The sequence below is a fragment of the Sarcophilus harrisii genome, chromosome 2, assembly GCF_902635505.1.
Source record: "Sarcophilus harrisii chromosome 2, mSarHar1.11, whole genome shotgun sequence".
NCBI lineage: Eukaryota > Metazoa > Chordata > Mammalia > Dasyuromorphia > Dasyuridae > Sarcophilus > Sarcophilus harrisii.
Genome location: NC_045427.1, coordinates 342,878,022 through 342,900,128, shown reverse-complemented (window position 1 = coordinate 342,900,128; position 22,107 = coordinate 342,878,022). Strand labels below are relative to the sequence as shown.

Sequence of the window (22,107 nt, the reverse complement as noted above, 5' to 3'; positions counted from 1 at the left end):
CAAGGATAAGCTAAAAAGGATAAGAGCATATTTAATATAAGAATAGCTTTAGGACATGTCACCTCTATGAGCTTAAATAACAGTTTTGTTGAAATAATTGTTTCTATCAATGGCCATCTAGTGAAGAGGATTGAAGATAGGGGGTTCATTAAGGAGAGTTAAGATCACAAAATTCATTTAAGTTGCCTTACACCTGTTTATTCAAAATGATTTTCTGCTACTCTAGATTACAAGCTAAATTTAAGCAGTTACAGATTAATGATTGATCTGCTAAATTCTACCAAGTCCCTTGTCACTGCCTCAGTGGAACCTCTTTTTTATCAATAAGCCACATTTGTCCTTGAAACACATTACAGCTGAGATACTGAGATCAAATGAGAAATTTAGACTCCTCGCAGCATCTCCAGATTGACTATTGCTGAGATGGACAAATCCTGCACAACCTGTGGGATGAGAAATGAATCCCAGCCACTTCATAATGGTCTCATTAAAATTACAAATGTAGATCACTCATAAGCAAATCCCATGCTTCTAACTTTGAGCCTTTAAAGGTAATTATGTGGAGTGAAATGTCAGGCCTTTTGAATGTATGCAAAAGAAGGAACATGCCATTCATATCTGGTCTAATCAAAAGGAAGATTTTCATAAAACCAGTTTATAATGGAGGGAAGATGAACCTTGATCTATCACTCCCACAGCAAGAATTCCAAAAAGCTGCTTCCAGATTCAAATCGAAGCTGAAGCCCAGAGGAACCTGTGAAAAGATTTCCAGTTTCACAATAAATAAATAAATAAATAAAGGATTAATTTAGCAATCAGACAACTTTTGATTATCTGGACAGAAGCAAGAGTATGGATAATTCAAAACGAAATAGGTCATTTTTCCTCTCACATGTTGCCTTCATTATTATTTTTTGGTTGTTTTAAGTGGTGTCTGACACTTTATGACTCTATCCTTGTGGGAAAAGATACTAAATTAGCTTGCCATTTTTTCTTGATCTCATTTTACAGGTGAGGAAACTGAGACAAACAGGATTAAGTGACTTACCCAGGATAGTAAGTATCTGAGGCCAGAGTTGAACCCAAGAAGATGAGTCTTTCTAGTCTCAGTCCTGGAACTCTGTTTACTATGCCACATAGCTGTCCCTTCTTTCCTTAGGTTTTGTTTAGACTGATGGCAAAGGAATTCTTTTGGCCTCTCTAAATGCCCTTCTTTGAGATATAGTGGAAAGATTTCTGGATTTGGATTTACATAATCTGTATTCAAATTCTGTCTGTCCTACTTATGATATATCCTGGTGTTGGACAAGTCATTCCCAACTCAAGATATCCTACTTTCTTCATCCCACAATTCTAAGGCCACTCAGAATGAAGTAAATATTACAATGAGAGTTCATCCTAAGACAAAAAGTTCCATCAAAGGAGGTCATCTAACATTTAGTAGCAACTCCTTTTGCTTTCTCTGTAGAAGACAAAAATACCATGTTACACATATTTATATTATACTCTTGCACCCTATCTGGCAATTTCCTGAGTAGGAAAAAAGCCCACTGATTTACACAATTCTTGCTTGATTAGATGACATGTGAGTTGTAAGAACCAGATTTCCTTTAACCAAACAAATAATGCTTATGTGTATTGGTATCTAGTATGAAGCTCTGGATCTATCTCCAATGTAGACTTAATGTCAATCATATTATTTCAGTTTTTTTGTGAAGCCAAAAAGATTAGCTCTAGTTATTTCTGTTACATTAATTGTCTGTTCCAAACGTCTGATATGATTAATCATGCTTGGTAGCAGTTACATCTATTTCATATATCTGTCAACTAGACTATAAAATATAAAGACTAGGGGACATGTCTTAGACTTTCTGTATCCTACATAGTCCTCACATATAATGGTTCATATTTATATAAATGTTACACGGACCATCATCTCCACGAAGACAAGACTGTTTTCAATTTTTTCTTTGTGTTTCTATCATATAACCACTACGTAGAAGGTATTTAATAAATTTTGATTCAATTGACTTATATAGAATTTTATAGTAGCCACTATTTTTGCCTTATTTAGAAAAATCACAAGTTCCATGTTACACATATTCATAATATACCCATGTACATTGCACCATGTCTAGTATACCTGAATGGGGGGAAAGTCCACTAATTTATACAACTTTTATAAGATTAGAAGATACCTGGGCTGTAAGGACCAGTAACTTAAAGGTTTATAAAGCACTTTCTTTGATTCAATACTGTAAGGAAAGTACTCTAAGAAGGACTAACCCCATTTTAGAGATAAGGACACTAAGATTCAGAAATACTAAGTGAATTGTCCACAAATGATTAGCTAGAAAGTGGTAGAATTAGTACTCAGACCCAGATCTGATTTATAATTCATAAATTTATAACCTACAATCCTTCTATGTCTCTACTCACTATTCTTCTTATAGATGCTTAACAATCAATATGACAAAACAAAAAAAATGGCTAAGAAAGTTAGTAGTAGCCTTCAAATGCAAAAATGCAAAGCATGATTATTATTATTGTATTATATTATAATTATATTATAATCTCACAGTATATAGAGAGTTTAGTCTGGAATCAAGAAATCCAGAGTTCAATTGGGCCTCAGACCCTGACTAGCTATGTGAATTTAGGCAAGTTACTTCATCTTAATTTACCTCACTTTCCTCAATTGTAAAATGCGGATAATAATAGCACCTCCCTCCCATGCTTGTTAGAAGGATCAAAGGAGATAATAATTGTAAAGCATCTTTAGCACTGTGCCTAACACATAATATGGGCTATGTAAGTGTTTTCAATGGTCAGCTATTTTTTCACTTGGGTCTAATTTTCCATAACCCCATTTGGAGTTTTCTTGGCAAAGATACTGAAATGGCTTGACTTTTCCTTCTTAAGCTCAATTTATAGATGAGGAAATTGAGGCAAACAAGGTTAAATGATTTGCCCAGGGTCACATGGCTAGTCTTTAAGTTCATATTTGAACTTAAGAAGAGGTATCTTCCTAACCCCAGGCTCAGCACTCTATCCACTCTTCCACCTAACTTTAGACCCTATATAAGTGTTAGCTATCATCATCATTATTTTTATTATTCCTAAACATTTTTCTTGGAGTTCAGACTTTAAAAAAACTTTAGAATAGTTTAAAGGCTTGGGTTTTATTCCTGTTTTGAAAAAAAATCTATTCAAAGCATTTATGAAGCACTGCTCTTTAATTAAAAAAAAATAGACTAGTGATGTCAAACTTAAATAAAAGCAGGCACATACAGGTCCCTAAAGGCAGCATATTGACAGTTTTAAAGTGCAATTTTGCCTATGTTTTATTGTATTTTTATTTATTTTGCTGCATATTTCCCATTTATATTTCAATCTAAATTCCTTGGACTACAGCAGGCCTTGTATTTAGCCTAGTATATGGCTCTCAATTTCAGTACTTTCAGAAATCACCTTAATTCTCAAAGTTCCTTCCTGGGGAAGGAACTATTCTTTAAAAAAAAAAAAAGAATACTAGAACATAGTATGCCTCAACTTTAAATTTCTTGACTATTTAAGGATGGAAATCTGAAAATAACACAAAAATCCACTGTCTTCATTCCTAAGAAATGATCTGGGGATTAGGAGAAAACAAAGTTAAATCAGCAAAGCTAAACACAAAATAAAGAAGTTTTTCAGGCCAAATTTGGCACTAGGAACATTTTTACCAAGACCAAATTACAGGGATGGTTAAACAACCCCAAAGTCCAGAACTCACATATTAGAAGAACTGAAGACTCTTACAAGATCACAGTTATCTATTTACTATGTACTCATGGTAGTTTATATTGAGATGGCACTCAAAAATTGACACTCTGTGAGGTAGGTAATGAAAAAAATATTATCCTCTTCTGACAGATACGGAAACTGAAGTTTAACAAGATAAAGTTAAGTATCCAAGGTTTCACAACTAGAAAATCAAAGAACTAGAAATCAGGCCTACGTTTTCTGGTTTGAAACTCAGTCCTTTTTCTGCTATACCAACCTGCAATTAAGAATGTTTTGAAAAGGTTTTCTTTTTTAAAAATTTCCCTAAACCTTTGGCTATTTATCCTTCCTTCCTTTTTTTTGATCTTCAATAAACCAACCGTCTTTTATAAGTTCCCCCTTAACTTCATTTCAGTAAATAAATACAAAATGAGCAATTTAGATCTTAATGAAATGTCTACCCACTCAAAGGCAGATTTAGGATGCTCACCCAAACTACTAATCCAAAGGCCAACCTGATTTTGAATCCCAACTGTGCTACTTTACTTGACCTTGGAAAAATCATTTACCTTTTCTGTCCCTTAGTGTTCTCTTTAAAAATGAGTGCCTGTACTATATGACTTCTAAGTTCTTTTACAGTTTTGTGAGCTATGATTTTATATTTTCTGCGACAGAAAAAGGAATGACCCACTAGGATTAACACTTGAAGTGCAACTCACACATAATTGGGTCTATCATTCCTCTTGAGAAATTTTATTCCATGAAAATCTCATCTATGTTGAAACAGATGAAAGTTCCTCATTAAAATGTGGCAGTTTATGATCACTAAACACATTGAATAGTTTTAGCCAAAGATCCTCTGAAAAAAGACATTGAAGAATAAGATTTGAATTGGGTCTGACTGGTACCAAATACTCAAGCCAAAAAATGGAAAAAGGAATTTGGAAAACTTAGGGTATTAAACTGGCTTTAGGATGCCATGAGGGATGCCCTTTGGTTTGAAGGTGACAATTGAGTTAAAAACACTTCTTTCTTTCTTCTCTCCCACTCTCCTTTATTCCCTTCTCTCTCCCTCTTCCTTCCCCCATTCCCCTCCTTTCCTCCTTCCCCACTCTCTGTCTCTGTCTCTGTCTCTCTGTCTCTCTCTCTTTCTCTCTCACTCTCTTTCTCTTCCCCTCTTTCTCTCCCTCTCCTTCCCCTTCTCTGTCTCCCCAAAATCTGGTCATGTGGAAGATGTGAGATATGTGTATCTCTATATGTCTCATACAGAGAGAAGTCTGATATTACTAAGGCAAGGGAACCTTTTTAAGAATTCCCAATAACTTGAATTACGAAGTCAATTCAATGTCTCTTAAGTTTGTCAGGCCCTAATATTAAGCAATAAAATATTCCCCACTATCACCTACCCATTCCACAACATAATGTTAACAATATCAGGAATATGTTCTTCCCACTTAGGAAGGATTCGGTAATTACAACCTAACCAAAAAGACAATCACCAAAAAGAATAAATTGCATAAAGATCTCAGAATCAATGAGAAGCTGGTTGGACAGAGTTCTTTCCACATTCTTAAGACAGATTGATGGGTGAGCAGTCATCACAGTTCTAACAATCTGTCCTTCTCACGGAAGACTAAGTAAATTTCTTACATCCCAATATGCAAATATTATCTTTGTTCATTTCTTTTCATATCATAGGGATCACCAACTTAATGTATCCTCCTTTGTTTTAATTACAAGTCATCCTACCCAAGTACTTTTTCATGCATGAGAATAATGGGGTCCTGACTTTGAGGTGACCCTGTCACCCTCTCTTTTGGCCTTTTTCAGTAAAATCAAAGCTATGAACTGCTGCTTCATATGAACTGCTGCAGTTCTTGCTATAGGAGCATGGAAGCTCTTGACATCCTAGTGACAGATTCTGTTTCCAGTCTCCATGGGAATGGGTCTCCCCTGAATATGCCTTGACATCTGGTTTACTATATAAAGGAAGAGGACTCACACTCCCTGAAGAACCAACAGCAGTCTTCTGATGTTATAACCCATGTAATAGGCATTATATATCACTCTCAATGAATGAAACCTTCTTTTTTCTATTGCTTTCCAAAATGATCCATCAATGTCAGAAGACTGAGCTTGTTACAGACTCATACTAGGAAGCTGAGCTGCTCTTCAATTTTTGTTGTTATTATTTCAAGGCATCCTCCCCCATCATTCCAATATCCCTTTGCTACCCCAATAAAGGTCTGGACAACTGATATCTAGAGGAATATCAACCTAACAAAGTTCTTTCCAAAGTTACCCTCCACCAAAAATGTAGTCACTTTATGTCTCCTGGCCCACTACTGCCACCAGCACCAAGGGCCCTGGGTGTGAGACAATTGTATCTGTGCAGAATAATCCACAACAAACCCACAATTCTGCACAATACCCCAACCACGCTATCCCCAATAAACACACCTCTTCAGATCAATTTATTCATCTTATCCTATATCTCTCTATTCTCCCCGTCCCACCCAAAAGGAGACATCCTTTCATTCCCCAGTATCCCTGGCTAGAGTATGACACTCACATCGTGGAATTTGTTCCAATACTTGTCCCTGTCGTACTGGGAGACAGTGCTCAGCCATTTGTCACTGTCCAAGAAATTGCCATTGTTGTGGCCGGTGAGCACCTCCGCGTGCTGGCTGTCCACTTGTAGGAAACACCAAGCGAGGATCACCGTGATGCCAGACATCTGCAGAGCAAAGGGGGTTGCAGGACAGATCAGGGTGCCTTGGGGTGAGATGGGGAACAAGATCCGCATGCCTGACAATTTATCAAATGTGAAGTGTGGGGGAGGGGGCAAGTGCTTTATCAACGGATACAGACCTTGTTTTCAGTAATCTGCCTGTTTGCCTGTTTGGGGATGTCCCATCACAGACGACCTAGGCTTCTGTATTGGAAGAGAGGTTATGTAGAAGTGCAGATTGGGGAAACAGTCTACCGTAAGGTAGCAGTCAGACTGGACTGCAGAGTATACTGGAGTTTAGCTGGGGGTTGGAGGGGGGTGCCTGTCACAGCCGCTGCGCTTCTAGATGCTCCTATACTTAGCAGCTGAAGCGCGGCTAGAAAGGTAGAGCCTCCTTACAGCAGCTTTCTCCATCCGCCCCAGGTGATGTTTGCCTAGTATTACAACCTGCCTCTTTCCCAGAAAGCTCCCCTCCACCTTACCTATCCTCGGCCAGGAGGAAACTGAGGGGCTCAGAAAGAAACCAGGTAAGCCAAATTGAGTTATCTGGTCTCTCCAGGGAGCGAAGCTAAGGTGCAAGAACTAAGGGCACATACCTTGGGGGCCAGTCCGTAGTGGGGCTGGACTCCCTGCTTCTTGGCTGCAACTGCTCCAAAGATTATGGCTTCAGCAGCTACGGTTCCAGTCCCAGGTCCGGTTCTGGCTCTGGCGCTTGTGTTTGCGATCTCGTTCTGTAGCTGGTTCCCCCGCTCTTTCCTTCCGCGCCTGTTCACTGCACTCCCTCCCTCTGCTTTGTGAGGCCAGCCAGGGTCTAGTATCAGTCTCCTTAGGATTGCAGGAACTAGAAGCGACTTCTAATGCCCCCTGGTGGACGCGCTTCCGAACAATCCTTTTGGTCCTGGCTCCCTGCTCCCGGTTCCCCCTAACTCCTCTCTCCAGCTCAAGGGCTCAGATTCAGCGCCTTCAGCGCCACAACGACTACAGTCTCCTGAAGTCTCCCAGCCTGCAAAGGGAATGGAGAAGTGGCCCTGCACATGCTCAGATGGGCCGCTTAGATCTGGGGGGCTCAAGAGACAAACAGTGTTAAGAGGAAAAACGAGTGTTGTTGGAAGGTAGGAAGGAGAGGAGAGGAAAACACACAAGAAAAATAGGGTAGAGGTACGGTACACTCACTCAAATGATCACAATAACGTAGTGACCCATATATTCACACACATTGTCCATTGACACACACTTCTACCTGACTAGGTAATGTCTTTAGGGCCAGGAAAAATGGATTTCTCACCGCCAAGACATTCTAATCGGTCTTGTTCTGCAGATGCTTGTACTAGGTAACCGGAATTTTATCACTTGATCTGTGAGTAGAAAATCTGTGTTCCAGACTGAATTGTATTTCTTAATCAAGGGACATTTGACCTGTCTACATTTCAATGTTTCAGATGCTTGACCTGGAAAATGAGAGTAAGAAAATTTATACCACCTACCTTATATTTGCTTTCCCAAGGGATTGAGATGATGGGTGTAAAATAAAACAGTATATAAGTGAGCTATTATTGTATTAATAAACTTAGAGTATCTGATTTAGAGGACACTAGGAAGCTGTTTCTGTAGTTGTTTCTGGGAGAATGGTGATAATAACTAAGGGACATACTTTGAAAAGGCTGTGGAGCATGTGTGGATATTTTATCAATAATCTAAGCACATGGTTGTGAAGAGCTTTTCCTTCCATTGGCTGTGTACACAGAATTATAGGTATCTTCATAAAGACCTGGGTCATTTTCCACAGTCTCTCATATATTGCCATTTTGGAAAGTTCGTGGTATCCTGTAAGAAACTGTTATAAGGGGAAAACTCTTAAAATTCTTGTATAGCTCCCTAAAAATGGACTATTCCTGGCTTTTTTTTTTTTTTCATTTTTTGGCCTTGGGATCACAAAACACTTCAACCACAAGAGAACAAGCCTTAAAAATCTAGAAGGTAGACTCCAAATCTAGTGTTGCAACCATAGGCTCCAAGAAATAAAGTCATATTTCAAAATGACCTTCAGAACATCACCCTAGCAATAGCTGGATGTTTATCCAGCAATGATTTTGATTTTGGTTATGAACTTGGTGGACTTATTGCTATGTAGGATCTGAGCTAAATTATGAGTCTAATCTTCCAGCTTTCAGATCTAAATAGAAAAGGAGAGATTATGCCCCAAGATGTCAGAATAAATGCTTGTACATTTGCTCTTCCTAAATCTTTGAAGAAAATATCCCTGTGTAAAAGCTAATCAGTGTCAAATTGTGTCCTACACTCTGTTCCTATGGTTCTCTCTCTGGGTGTAGTTGGCTCCCTTCATCACTGCATGAGTGGAACTGGTTTGAATCATCTCATTGTTGAAGAGAGCCATATCCATCAGAACTAATCGTCATATAGTCTTCTTATTGCCATGTATCATGATCTCCTGGTTCTGCTCATTTCACTTTGCATCACTTCATGTAAGTTTCTCTAAGCTTCTCTGAAATCATCCTGCTGGTCGTTTCTTACAGAACATTAGTAATCCACAGCATTCATATACCATAATTTATTCAGCCATTCTCCAATTGATGGCCATCCACTCAGTTTCTAGTTTTCACTTTTCTGATAAATAGTGATTTGGAGCACCTTTTCATGTGGCTACAAATAGTTTCAATTTCTTCATCTGAAAATTGTCTGTTTGTTTCCTTCTTGATCTAATTTTTTTTTTGTGCAACAAGATAACTGTATAAATATATATACATATATATGCATATATTGGATCTAACATATATTTAAACATATTTAACATGTATTGTATTACCTGCCAGCTAGGGGAGAAGATAGGGTAAGGAGGAGAAAATTTTCAACAAAAGGTTATGCAAGGGTCAATGTTGGAAAGATTACCCATGCATATTCTTTATTAATAAAAGCTTTAATTAAAAAAGAAAAGAAAAGAAAATGAAGATCTAGGACCAGAGGGCATTCACACTTTCTAGTGTGAGTTTGTTTCTAGTTGCCTCCATATGACCTCCATGGATGGTGAGGGAGAAACTGTAGAAAATGAATCCAATTTACTTGTCTGAGAAAGGATCTCTCAGAAATAAAAGTGCTATTTATTTGCAAATATAACCTTTTAGTGTAGAAATATAAAAGAGGGGTTGGGTTAGATTTTGTACTGGCCATTTGCAAAAGTCACATTTACATAGAAATGTGTAGTCTTCGGCTCTTTTCTCCAGGATTATACAGGTAACACCTCTCTTTAGGGCTTCAGATTACCCTGAAAGGTTTGGTGGGCTCTTTTTTTCTTTACTGCCATTGGTTAGAGGCCCTACTAGCTGTATCCCCCATTTGAAAAGGTCTGGCATCACGGTGATCCTCGCTTGGTGTTTCCTACAAGTGGACAGCCAGCACGCGGAGGTGCTCACCGGCCACAACAATGGCAATTTCTTGGACAGTGACAAATGGCTGAGCACTGTCTCCCAGTACGACAGGGACAAGTATTGGAACAAATTCCACGATGTGAGTGTCATACTCTAGCCAGGGATACTGGGGAATGAAAGGATGTCTCCTTTTGGGTGGGACGGGGAGAATAGAGAGATATAGGATAAGATGAATAAATTGATCTGAAGAGGTGTGTTTATTGGGGATAGCGTGGTTGGGGTATTGTGCAGAATTGTGGGTTTGTTGTGGATTATTCTGCACAGATACAATTGTCTCACACCCAGGGCCCTTGGTGCTGGTGGCAGTAGTGGGCCAGGAGACATAAAGTGACTACATTTTTGGTGGAGGGTAACTTTGGAAAGAACTTTGTTAGGTTGATATTCCTCTAGATATCAGTTGTCCAGACCTTTATTGGGGTAGCAAAGGGATATTGGAATGATGGGGGAGGATGCCTTGAAATAATAACAACAAAAATTGAAGAGCAGCTCAGCTTCCTAGTATGAGTCTGTAACAAGCTCAGTCTTCTGACATTGATGGATCATTTTGGAAAGCAATAGAAAAAAGAAGGTTTCATTCATTGAGAGTGATATATAATGCCTATTACATGGGTTATAACATCAGAAGACTGCTGTTGGTTCTTCAGGGAGTGTGAGTCCTCTTCCTTTATATAGTAAACCAGATGTCAAGGCATATATCAATTGGAGAATGGCTTGAGCTATTATAAATTTGAGTCAATTTTCTATATATTTTAGAAACAAGGCCTTTATCAGATCCTTTGGATGTAAAAAATGTTTTTCCAGTTTCTTGCTTCCCTGCTAATCTTGTCTGCATTAGTTTTGTTTGTACAAAAACCTTTTAACTTAATATAGTCAAAATTATCTATTTTATGATCAATAATGATATCTAGTTCTTCTTTGGTCACAAATGCCTTCCTCCTCCGCAGGTCTGAGAGGTAAACTATCCTATGTTCTTCTAATTTATTTATAGTATCATTCTTTATATCTAGATCATGAACCCATTTTGATGTTATCTTAGTATTATGATATTAGGTCTGGGTCTATGCCTACTTTCTGTTATGCTAGTTTCCAATTTTCCCAGCAGTTTTTGTCAAATAGTGAATTCTTATCCCAAAAGGTGGGGTCTTTGGGTTTCTTGAATACTAGATTGTTATAGTCATTAGCTATTTTGTTCTGTGAACCTAACCTATTCCACTTATCAACTTCTCTATTTCTTAGCCAATACCAAATAGTTTTGATGACCAGGGCTTTCTAATACAGTTTTAGATCTGGCACAGCTAGGCCACTTTTATTTGCTTTTCTCTTCATTAATTCTTTTGTTCTTCCAAATGGACTTTGTTGTTATTTTTTCTAGGTCAGTAAAATAGTTTCTTGAGAGTTTTATTGGTATAGCACTAAATAAATAGATTAATTTAGGAAGTATTGAAGAATGATAATTTGGTTTCCTCATTACCTACTCTAATTACTTTAATCTCTTTTTCGTCTCTTATTGCTAAGGGTAGCATTTCTAATACAATATTGAATAGCAGTGGTGATAGTAGGCAAGCTTGTTTCACCCCTGATCTTTTTGGGAATGGTTCTAATTTATTCCCATTATATATGATGCTTGCTGATGGTTTTAAATAGATGCTACTGACTATTTTAAGGAAAAGTCTATATATTCCTATACTAACTCTTCATTTTTAAAGAAGAATATTGAGACTTGGGAAATGACTGGTTCAATGATTTAAGACTTGATGTTCCTGTGTTGGAAACTAGAGACTAAGTACTCTTTTGGTAAAGCTGTGCTTATGGTATACCTATCTAGAGTAAGTGAAGCATCTTCTCATGTGGGGTCAATTGAAAGGATTATTCAAAATGCACATGCATATACACACATATGAATGTATAGGTGTGTATATGTATGTATGCACACATATGTGCATATATTTGTATGTATGTAAATATCTAGCTATAATTTCATTACATATATGTTATATATTTTACATCTGATATAATTTCATAATAATACATATACATAGCTGATATATCCTTACCATTAACACATGCACATACACATCATATATCTACATATATATGCAAATATATGGATATGTATGTATAAATGGAGTGGCAAATGTTGATGAGAGGGGGGGTAAATTCTCCTTCCTAATTATGTTTTTCTTAGATAAAATGGACTACTTTCCTTGAGCAGAATCTGGGAGAAGAGCACCATAGAGCTCATATAATGCCAGGCAAAAATGAAATGATGGCTTTGCATAATACCCAAAGGAAATTTTTAGAGTTGGCTATATTTTCCTATAAAAGGAATTTCTGCAGTTCCATTCTGGAGTTGAGCTTATACCCAGCTGTTGGAACCTGCTCATAATACCAAGCCCTACATCAGGATACCACGTCCCTTGAATATATATATATATATATATATATATATATATATATATATATATATATTTTAATTGTTCCCATGAGCTTTGCTCATATTCTGTACAAATGAAATGTGCACAAATGCACATGTGGGTCAGGGGGAAGATTCATACCTTTAGGTATAATTCTGTAGGAGTTCATCACAGAATCCTAAATATCAGAGCCTAAAAAATTCTTAGAGACTGACAAGCCCAAACCCTATCATGTTACAATGAATCAATAAGTATTTATTAAGTATTTTCCAGTCACTGAAGTAAGAACAGGGTTAGAGAAAGGCAAAAACAATCTCTGCCTTCAAGAATCTCACATTCTAATGGTGGAGACAATGTGGAAGATTGTTTACTCAGGTTCACATATCAAATTAATGGCCTGGCTAGGGGTTCTTTATCTGCCAAGTTGAGCCAAAATCATACTCTGAGGTTTTCTTGTGGCAAATGAGAAGTCTGTGAGATTTCTGTTCTCAAGCCTAGGGACCATGATTTTCTAGGAACATGAAATGGAATTTGGGATAAGGGACAGGGAAAGTGGACAGGAAGAAAAGATAGAAGAAGCTTAGAATTAGGAAGAGAATCTAATCCTCTACTTATTTTTCTTTTTTAGGAATAACAGTGACTCCCAACCTATGTAAGAATTTAAAAACAAGAAGAAAAATTGAAGGAATAATAAGGCTAGGGACTGCACCTGTATCTTCTCTGTAATTTACAGCCTTAGAGAGTCACCTAGAACACTAAAGAGTAAATGAATTATTCTAGCTCTCACTGCCAATGTGTGTCAAATGTGAGACTTCAACCCAATCTTAAGACCCACTACCAGCAGCAGTAGCACAACCACTACCATTTAAATCATATTTTATGCTTTGTGAAACATTTATCCTATTTGATCATCTATTCCTAGCCCCTGTTTTATTAAATAAGCTCATACCCAAACAATGATGCAGAGGAATAAAGAAAAAAATATTATATAGCTCTTCATTCACCTTCTGGTATACTCCCGATAGCCAGAGAAAGGAAGAAAGGTCTCCAGCACAGTGGAGTCTCACTAGTGAATTTACGAAGCAGCATAGACAAGAATTGCACAAAATGGACAGGAAATAATAGGTTATAGTTATCCTATATAGGTGATATTATATAGACTGATTTATCCTATATAGGTTATATCTCATACATTTGCATATTGAATGCTGACAGCCTTACTTGTTTTACTGTCTAACCTCTCTTAGCTAATTCCTTCTTATCATTGTATTCCTTGGGTGGCTAATGTTTATCCCCAGTTTCAGTGGCAGTCCACTTACCCTTTTTCCAAGTTCCCCTTTATAGACTAGGTTACAACCTAAAAAACAGGATATTTCTTTCTACAAATTTTACTGTAGAAGGTGGATTCTGGAGTTTCTGAAATAAGATGGGTATCTCTTGCTGCAATTGTCCAAGGATCAGACCCAAGCTACTGTGCTCTCCTCCTCTCTCCCTAGCCCCCAACTCTGTTTCTGTCCTTCTCCAGACCCTGCCTCTCAGGATAAGGAGATAGGAAGGTAGATGTCATTAAGCCATACATGTCATCAAACCAGTCGTTAGCTGGGGTCAGATGAAGAGAAAGAAAGGAGGAAGAGAAAGGATGATGCCAGGTTTATAAGCTTATATGAAACACATATGAGCTAAAATCATTAGTGTGCCTTAAGGATGTATTTCTGAATTTTTTTGGTCACTACAAAACTCAAATAATTCCTTATTTCAACATAGTTCCTATTTTCAAAAAGCCCTATGTATTTTATTTTCCAATTTAATGAATCCCTATAAACATGATCCCTCAGTAGTTATTATGATCTCCATTTTAGTTTGAGAGAAAACACAGAGAAATTCAGTTATTTTCTGGAGGTCATGCAACAAGAAAGGCAGAGATGAGAAGGAAACCTAGTATTTAGCTCTCAATTGAGTGGTCCTGGAAAAAAATAAACTAGTACTTTTTTATAGTCTTCCTTGAAATCAAGTGGCTAGATTTCCAACATCTCCACTATTTCCTGTATCTCTGCTACCTCTCTTTCAAAGCAGCATGAATTTTTTTATATGAGAATATTTTTATATGGTGAGTCTGGTTTGCTGATAGAAATAGAAATAGAGGAAAAATTAGGACAAAAATGGTTCATACTAGCAAATGAATTCTTTTTTCTTTTATTTTTTTTATTATAGCTTTTTATTTACAAGATATATGCATGGGTAATTTTTCACCATTGACCTTGCAAAACCTTCTGTTCCAACTTTTCCCCTTCTTCCCCCCACCCCTTCCCCCAGATAGCAGGTAGGCCAATACATGTTAAATATATTAAAATATGTTAAATACAATATATGTATACATATCCATACAGTTATTTTAGCAAATTAATTCTTTTTGAGAATATCATCCTACTTGCTTTGAACCTAAAATAGAGCACAGCCTTCTGGGTGAGATCTACAGTCACTCAAAATAGTTTGAGGTAACTAATAAGTAAAAACTAAGTGGATGAAAAATATTCATCATTCAAATTATGATATGCAGTTGGATAGGCAATTTACTGAGTTTCTGACTCATTCATACATATATATATGTATATGTATATATATATATATATATATACACACATATGTATATATAGTCTCTTTAACTACATATTATATAGTTTGAAGAGTAGACATTCTTCAATCACTAAGAGTCATATATATACACATATGTATATATATATACATATGTGTATATATATATATACATGCATACACACATATAAAATTTAGGGAACTAGACTTTTGGTTCCATTGGTAAAAGGAGCCCTTGGTGAGGAACTTCCTCTATCAATTCAGAACTTTGTCTTCTCCATAACTCATATTCATAGCTAGTTGAGAGGTAAAATAATTTACCCAAGGTGACAAGGTATATATCAGAAGCCAGATCTGAACTCAGATCTTCACTGACTAGAAGGCCAGTTCTCTAACCACCAATACTGAAATTAGTCTCCCTTCAAAACAATGAAAAGCATATGATGGATTTGAGGACCACAAAGTCATACAAATAACAAATTATGAGGAAGTTGGAATCAAGCATGTCACCAAAGACATATAAACAAAAACAGAATAGTTATGATATGAGAGAAAGAAATTATTGGAAGGTGAATAAATAAATTGATGAATGTGCTTCACTGATATCCTTTTGATGTCAAAAGAAAGCATAAAGCCCTCCAAAAGAACTATTGAATGAGTCCCTTGTAGCAAATCTATAGGAGAATATGGACAAAAGTCACACATTGGCAAAAATTGTGAATAGGTTGCAATATACATCACTGAAGGAAGTACCCACATCAGCAAGCTATTATTTGAACAAATCTAAATACCAACCCCAGAGAAGAGAAGGCAAATGGTAAAATATAAAAATGTTGATTACTATATATGTATATGTATTACATATATATTTATATATTCCTTATAAATATACACCCATATGTATGTATGTATGTATAAAATAGCTAGGTTTACTTCATCACCCTGCATTTCCTGTGGCTATTCAAAAGACTAGACTTGTCCCTCTCCTTCTCCCAGATTCACAAAGACCAGAGGCCTTTGTGGGGTATTGATTGGGGTGATATTAATTTTCAAAAAGGACACTTTTGTGGTTGCACTCAGAGAAATGAAAAGAATAAGGATAACTATTATGTCACAATATTCATATGACCTTTAGCAGAAGCAACTTTAGTTTTTCCCCTTTCAAATTCAAGGTTGTCTTAAGTAATAGAAACAAAAAAAGGACTGCAGGTTTGACATAGCCTCTGGGTATTAGATCTAAACATAGTTGCTTTAGGTCATTCTATTGTCTGAGGCTGGGTCATATATAAAAGACACACTGCTTTGAGAGAGAGAGACCTGAGATGCAGGAGATAGTACAGATGTTGGAAGCAAACAAGAAAACCAGGAGACAGCATGTGGTTTGTCCTTGAAAAACTGCAAATAGAATGGGGATTCTCTCCAATCCCAGGACCATTTACCTACCTGATTATCCCAGAAGTAAAAAAAAATGGCCACACTAGAAGACAGAGGATGAAAGCTTTATCCCACTATGAGTTGCTTTCTACTCTTCACTCCCCTGAAACTATATAGTCAAGCAAAGCTTGGCAAAAATCCTCTGGATATGCTTGCCTCTGTGATGACAGCAGGAACCAGTGCACAAAAGAGAAGGGGGAAAGCTCTGTATTTCTCACCAGTCTATATAGCCTTATAGCCTTTGATAACTTTGTTTTCCAGGATTGTTTGGATAGCTCCTTCTCAGAAAGAGTTTGGTTAAGTGAGAAATGGAATTATTTAGAGGGGACTTTACTTTTTAATGGTTAAAGTATAGGAAAAGATTAATTTTTTTTCATATAATTTTGATTACCAGTGTTCTTGGAGGAAAGAGGAGCCTTTGTCTTATCTGGTGTTGATTTTAAGTCCCTGTGTGAAGGTGTCTTTAACCATCCCCCATGGAACAACAACAAGAAGGAGGAGGAGAAGGTGGTGGAGAAAGAGAAAGTGCAGGGGGAGAGGAAGGGAAGGGGGAGGTAGGAAAAGAGGGAGGGAAAGAAAAGGGGAGGAGGGGAAGGGAAAGAGGAGGAAGAGGGGGAGTGAAGGAAAAAGAAGGATGGCAGGGAAGGATAACAGGAGGGGAGAAAAGAAACTGAGAGAAATGCAAACGTTTTCTTTTAAAAGAAGAAAAAACTTTGACCCTGCTGAACTAAACCAAATTTAAGTTTATGCTTCAATTGTGTTTTATGCCTATAAAGAAAGAGAATACATATAAATGTAAAAAGAGTACCTGGACCTAGAGTCAAGAGACTTGTTACTCATTTACTTTGTTCTAATGAACAAGTCAATTTAACCCATTCTGAGTCTCAATTTTAGTATCTAACAAAGAGAGAACTTAATATTTATACCACCCTATCCCCTTGATATTATGTGTTATATGTGTATGTGTGTGTGTGTATGAAGGGAGGGAGGGAGGGAGAGAGAGAGAGAGAAAGAGAGAGAGAGAGAGAGAGAGAGAGAGAGAGAGAGAGAGAGAGAGAAGTAATCTACAAACTTTAGTCTGCCAAAGTAAAAGTATTTCCTCACTAAGATCCTCCAGAACAATAAAGAGTCAGAAAGAACATAAGACTTGTAGTTCCTAGTCTAGATCAGAGACTTGGCAAGTGGCACAAACTGGGAGTAGGCTTTAGAGTGCATGGATTCAAATCTTGCCTCTGCTACTTGCTACCAGTATGACTTTGACCAAGTGAAGTTCACTTATTTGATTTTCAGTTTCCTCTTCTGAAAAATTAGAAAATTGCATTTTATGATCTTTGAAGTCCCTTCCAGGTCCAAATCCTATGTTCATTTGTCCTTTCTTAAACTACATGGAGCAATGGAAAGAATGCTGGACTAAACAAAAGGAGATTTTTATTCTTGTTCTTTATAACCTTAAACAAATTCCTTCCCTTTTCTGGACATTGAATTCCTCATTTATGAAAAAAAAAAGTTAGACTGGAAATTTTCTATAGTTCATTTGAGCTCTAAGATCATATGATAACCCTTGTATCAAACATTTCCTCTTAATTTAAAGGGCCCATCTACATTTTGTAGACTTCTAAACTTCTCTAGATTGTTTTAGTGAAATCTAGGAGTGTTAGTATATGACACTCCAAGGTAGTAGTATAGCTTTTCTTTAAAGCAAAACTGCTTAAACTGTAGGTCATGATCCCATATAGTGTTATATAACTGAATGTCATGAAAAACTTGGCAACAGTAAAAGGTATAACTATTCTTCCAAGATCTTAATTCTTTATGTAAAAATAAATAAGCACATCCATCCCATTAGAATTCAAATTTGCTTTCATTTTTAATAAGTGGTAAAATCATATGTATGCTAAATAATTATTTTGAAATAAATTTTTTTATGATTTACTATCTGTAAATGTTTGATTTACATACTTATTTTATATGTCTATATACCTCAGGTCACACAAAAATTTTTCAGGCAAAAGTGCAATGTGAGTCTCAGGGGAAAATATCATTAATCTTTGAAAAGTTAGAAATGATCTCAGAGATATAGAGACAATTGTAGTGCTTGGTAAGAGATGGGTAGGAATTCAACAGGCAAATAAATAGTGTTAAAGAGATTTGGGGCACATAGAGTTCATGGCTGAAGTAGTCTGGAAAAGCAAGGTAGAGTAAGTTGTGGAGGGTCTTAACACTCATGCATAGTATGAATTTTGCACCAATTATATAATAAACAGACATAGAAGTTGTATGAGCAGAGTGATTTATGCATCTTTTCATAAGGGAAATGAGTAAGGGGAAAGTGAAATTGAATCATCATTGAATCTTGGAATTAAATTCTACTTGGTTCTGATAAGTAAAATTTATTTGGTATATTCCTCTTTCCTCTTGGCTAATATTTTACTAAATTTTTTACATCTATATTAATTACTGAGATTGATTTTAAAATCCAGACTATTTGTTTGATAAAACAAATTGGATATCATGTTATCTACTTCCATATTTAGAAATAATCTGTATAATAATGTGTTGTAAACTGAAAAAAATATTATCCATTAACTCATTTAACTTAAATGGTTTATGGGAGGGACTATTAATTAATGACTTGCTTTATTTCTGCTTTTGAAACTGATCTATTCCTTATTGTAACCATTTTTGTAATTTTACTTTTAATATCTATTCATTTAACCATGTCTCTAATTTATCACCAAAGAACTATGTATAATATCTTGCAAATATTCAATTTATCTGTAACTTTATTTTTAATAAAACACAGACTGTCAGATCTGGAAGATCCTAAGAGATCATTTAATCCAATCTTCTCTTTATACAGATGGATAAACTAAAATAAATTAATTTGTTAAAAGCCATATAGCAGAGTGTTTTGGAAGCATATCCAAGCTGGAAGATACATAGCTTCTCTCATCCTACACATCACCCTACCATTGATGAAATATACCCATGACCTTGTAATGAAGAATGACTTTTGAATACCACCTGGACTAAGCAAAACTGAAGTTGCTTCCACCCATCCTCCTTATAAATCATAAACCTCACAAGGAAGCAGATACCTTGATTCTAATAGAAATTCTAATTCATAGGAAGAAAATTTCAGAGCCATACATCACATTCCAATGATTTGAAACTAAGTGCACAGAGATCATTCAAAACAATTATAACCAATTAAAGCCATCTCATTTTTGCTGTTCAATCATGTCCAATTTTTTATTACTTCATGAACCATACTGTCCATGGGATTTTCTTATTCCAATTTTATATTGGAGTGGGTTGCCATTTTCTTTTCCAGTAGATTAAGACAAACAGTGATTAAGTGACTTGCCTAGGGTTACACAACTAGTGTGACCTCAGGTCTTTGAACTCAAGTCTTCCTGACTCCAGATCCAGTATTCTATCCACTAAGATATCTAGCTGTCCCATCTATAGTTGCTAAATTCTTTCTATCTCTGTGTATTCTTCAGTAAAGCTTATGACAATAATCCAATCATGAGTTGGCTTCTGCTGAGTTATGGGACCCTGCTGAGAGGGAGTACCGAGGCCACCTTGACCTTTGATGCACAGTAAGTTTTCTTCCACGTTGCAAAAAGGCCCTTATTGAGCAAGGAGCAATGATTTGTGATCATGGGAACAGGTTTCCAAGGGTCACAGCTAGTGCTCATGAGCAGGGATTCCTTGACAAGGCCTCTTGCCTGTGAGTGAGTTGCTAAATTGCTGGATTGACTCTCCTCCCATTGGCAGATACCATGCATATGCAAAGCCCACTAGCTGCTTCTCTGAATGGTGATTGGGGATTCCTACTGTTCATGCACTGATCACACTTGCAAAAATTTGTATCAACAAAGCTATATGGCATAATAAGCTGGAGCTCTTTTCAGACTCTGTGAGTCTACCACCTCATTCATCTTGCCTCTGAGATCAAAGGGCTTTATGCTATGAGCTCTTAGGCTACAATGACTGGCACTGGGGAACAGGGACAGGAACCTGGAAGCACTGTTATGTAGTCAAGACAATCTTTACAGGGACTCTAGAGGGAGAACCCGCCATTTCCGGACCAGGCAGAGTGTGGTGGAGATAGTTAAGTAATCTAATGGGACAAAAAATAGGCACCCTACTCCCTTCAGCCAGGGAAGTACATGTCAGGACTATATATAAATGTATAAAAGAGCAGGAATGCACAGTTCAATTAGGAGACATTAGGAAATTCCTGGACAATGCTTACAAAGTTTCTCCATGGTTACCTAAGGAAGGCTGTTATAATTGTGATAGATGGATTGTTTATCATAAGTCACCACTTATGATAAGCAATGCTCAGGAGAAATACAAAAAAAGACATTTTACAATATAAATCATTAAGCAAAGTCTGAAATCAGAACCAGAAAAGAAGGTCAGGAATTTACAATTAGAGCACAGAGAGGCCCATCTCTTAGCAGTAGATGTCCCTCTCCTGACCCTGAGAAAGATGATTTTGAATGACCTCCCCACTACCTGCACCTTCAGTCCCGCCTTATTTTTGTGTGTATCCAGACCTACAGCCTTTCAAAGGTTCTCCTAATGTAAAAAATAAGAACTGAAGAAAAGCAGGATCAGAAATGTAAAACAAAGACTACAATGACATTTAGTGGACAAAAAGCAAATGTAATCAGTTATATTCTTTATCTTCACTTCAAAAAGTTTAGCAGCTGGCTAGAGATCAAGGAAAAGACATGGAGGGGTGGGAAGAATTGTATCTTGTTATACAGGAGGATGACCCTTTTAACCCAGAACAGAGAAGACACAGACATGAACCACTTCCCTTTAAAGTTCTACCCCAGATCACGGACTCAGTTCATAAATATGGGCTCATAGCATCTTTTGTTATGTTACAACTTGAAATAATGTCACAGGCAATTTTGTGTCCCAATGATTGGAAAGTACTCACAGGGACAGTGTTGACTCCAGACCAGGCAGTGTTCTGAATGAAAGAATTTTTAGAACAGACTCAGTTGACTGCCACTCAGGTTTCTGCAGAAGCAAGTATGAAGTTATATTTTGAACAACTTAGCAGCACTCAGGCTCATGCAGACACGGGAGATCAAATTCATTTTACTGAAGAGACATATCTGCAAATATCCCAATGTGCCAGAACAGAATGGAGTAGGATTCCTGTAGAAAAGGGTGAAAAGGAAAACTTTACCCAAATAAGACAAAAAATTCGGGAGCCCTTTACTGATTTTGTTGCTCGATTACAGGATGCTATAGCTAAGGCCATGGGAAATGTAGACTGTGTAGATAGGATCTTAAAGGCTTTTTTCTGGAAGAATTGTAATGCAGACTGTTGCAGAGCAATGATTGGACTGAGAATAGATTGTACCATAGAAGAAATGATTCAGAGGTATGACAGGTAGGTTCACAAGTACATCAAGTTGACTTGATGTCAGAATATGTGATTGCTACTAAGAAAGGGTCAAAAGGGAATTGTTATACTTGTGGTAAACCAGTACACTTTAAGAAAGACTGTCATTCCCAAAAGAAAGAAAGAAGGTAATGGGGGTCAACCTAATACACCATGCCCAAAATGCAAAACAATGGGACATTGGGCTTCAAAATGCAAGAATCAGGGAAATGCGATCAGAGGCTTCCAGGGGGCCCCAAAATTAACCTGGGGAATAATAGGCTCAAGTAAGGACCGATATAAATCAGGAAT

The 22,107-nt window shown here is 36.9% G+C and overlaps 1 protein-coding gene across 2 annotated transcripts in view; it reads right to left on the bottom strand.

The window, feature by feature from the left end:
• Window positions 1-7,477, bottom strand: part of SPOCK1 (SPARC (osteonectin), cwcv and kazal like domains proteoglycan 1) — a 616,330-nt gene extending 608,853 nt beyond the window's left edge. For both annotated transcript variants that reach the window (XM_031953010.1, XM_031953011.1), the window contains exons 1-2: window positions 7,093-7,477; window positions 6,338-6,502 (exon numbers count right to left, since the gene is read on the bottom strand). In XM_031953010.1, the coding sequence (XP_031808870.1) occupies window positions 6,338-6,502 (165 nt within the window). In that variant the 5' untranslated portion in view covers window positions 7,093-7,477. The remainder of the gene's footprint in view (window positions 1-6,337; window positions 6,503-7,092) is intronic.
• Between the last annotated feature and the right edge of the window lie 14,630 nt (window positions 7,478-22,107).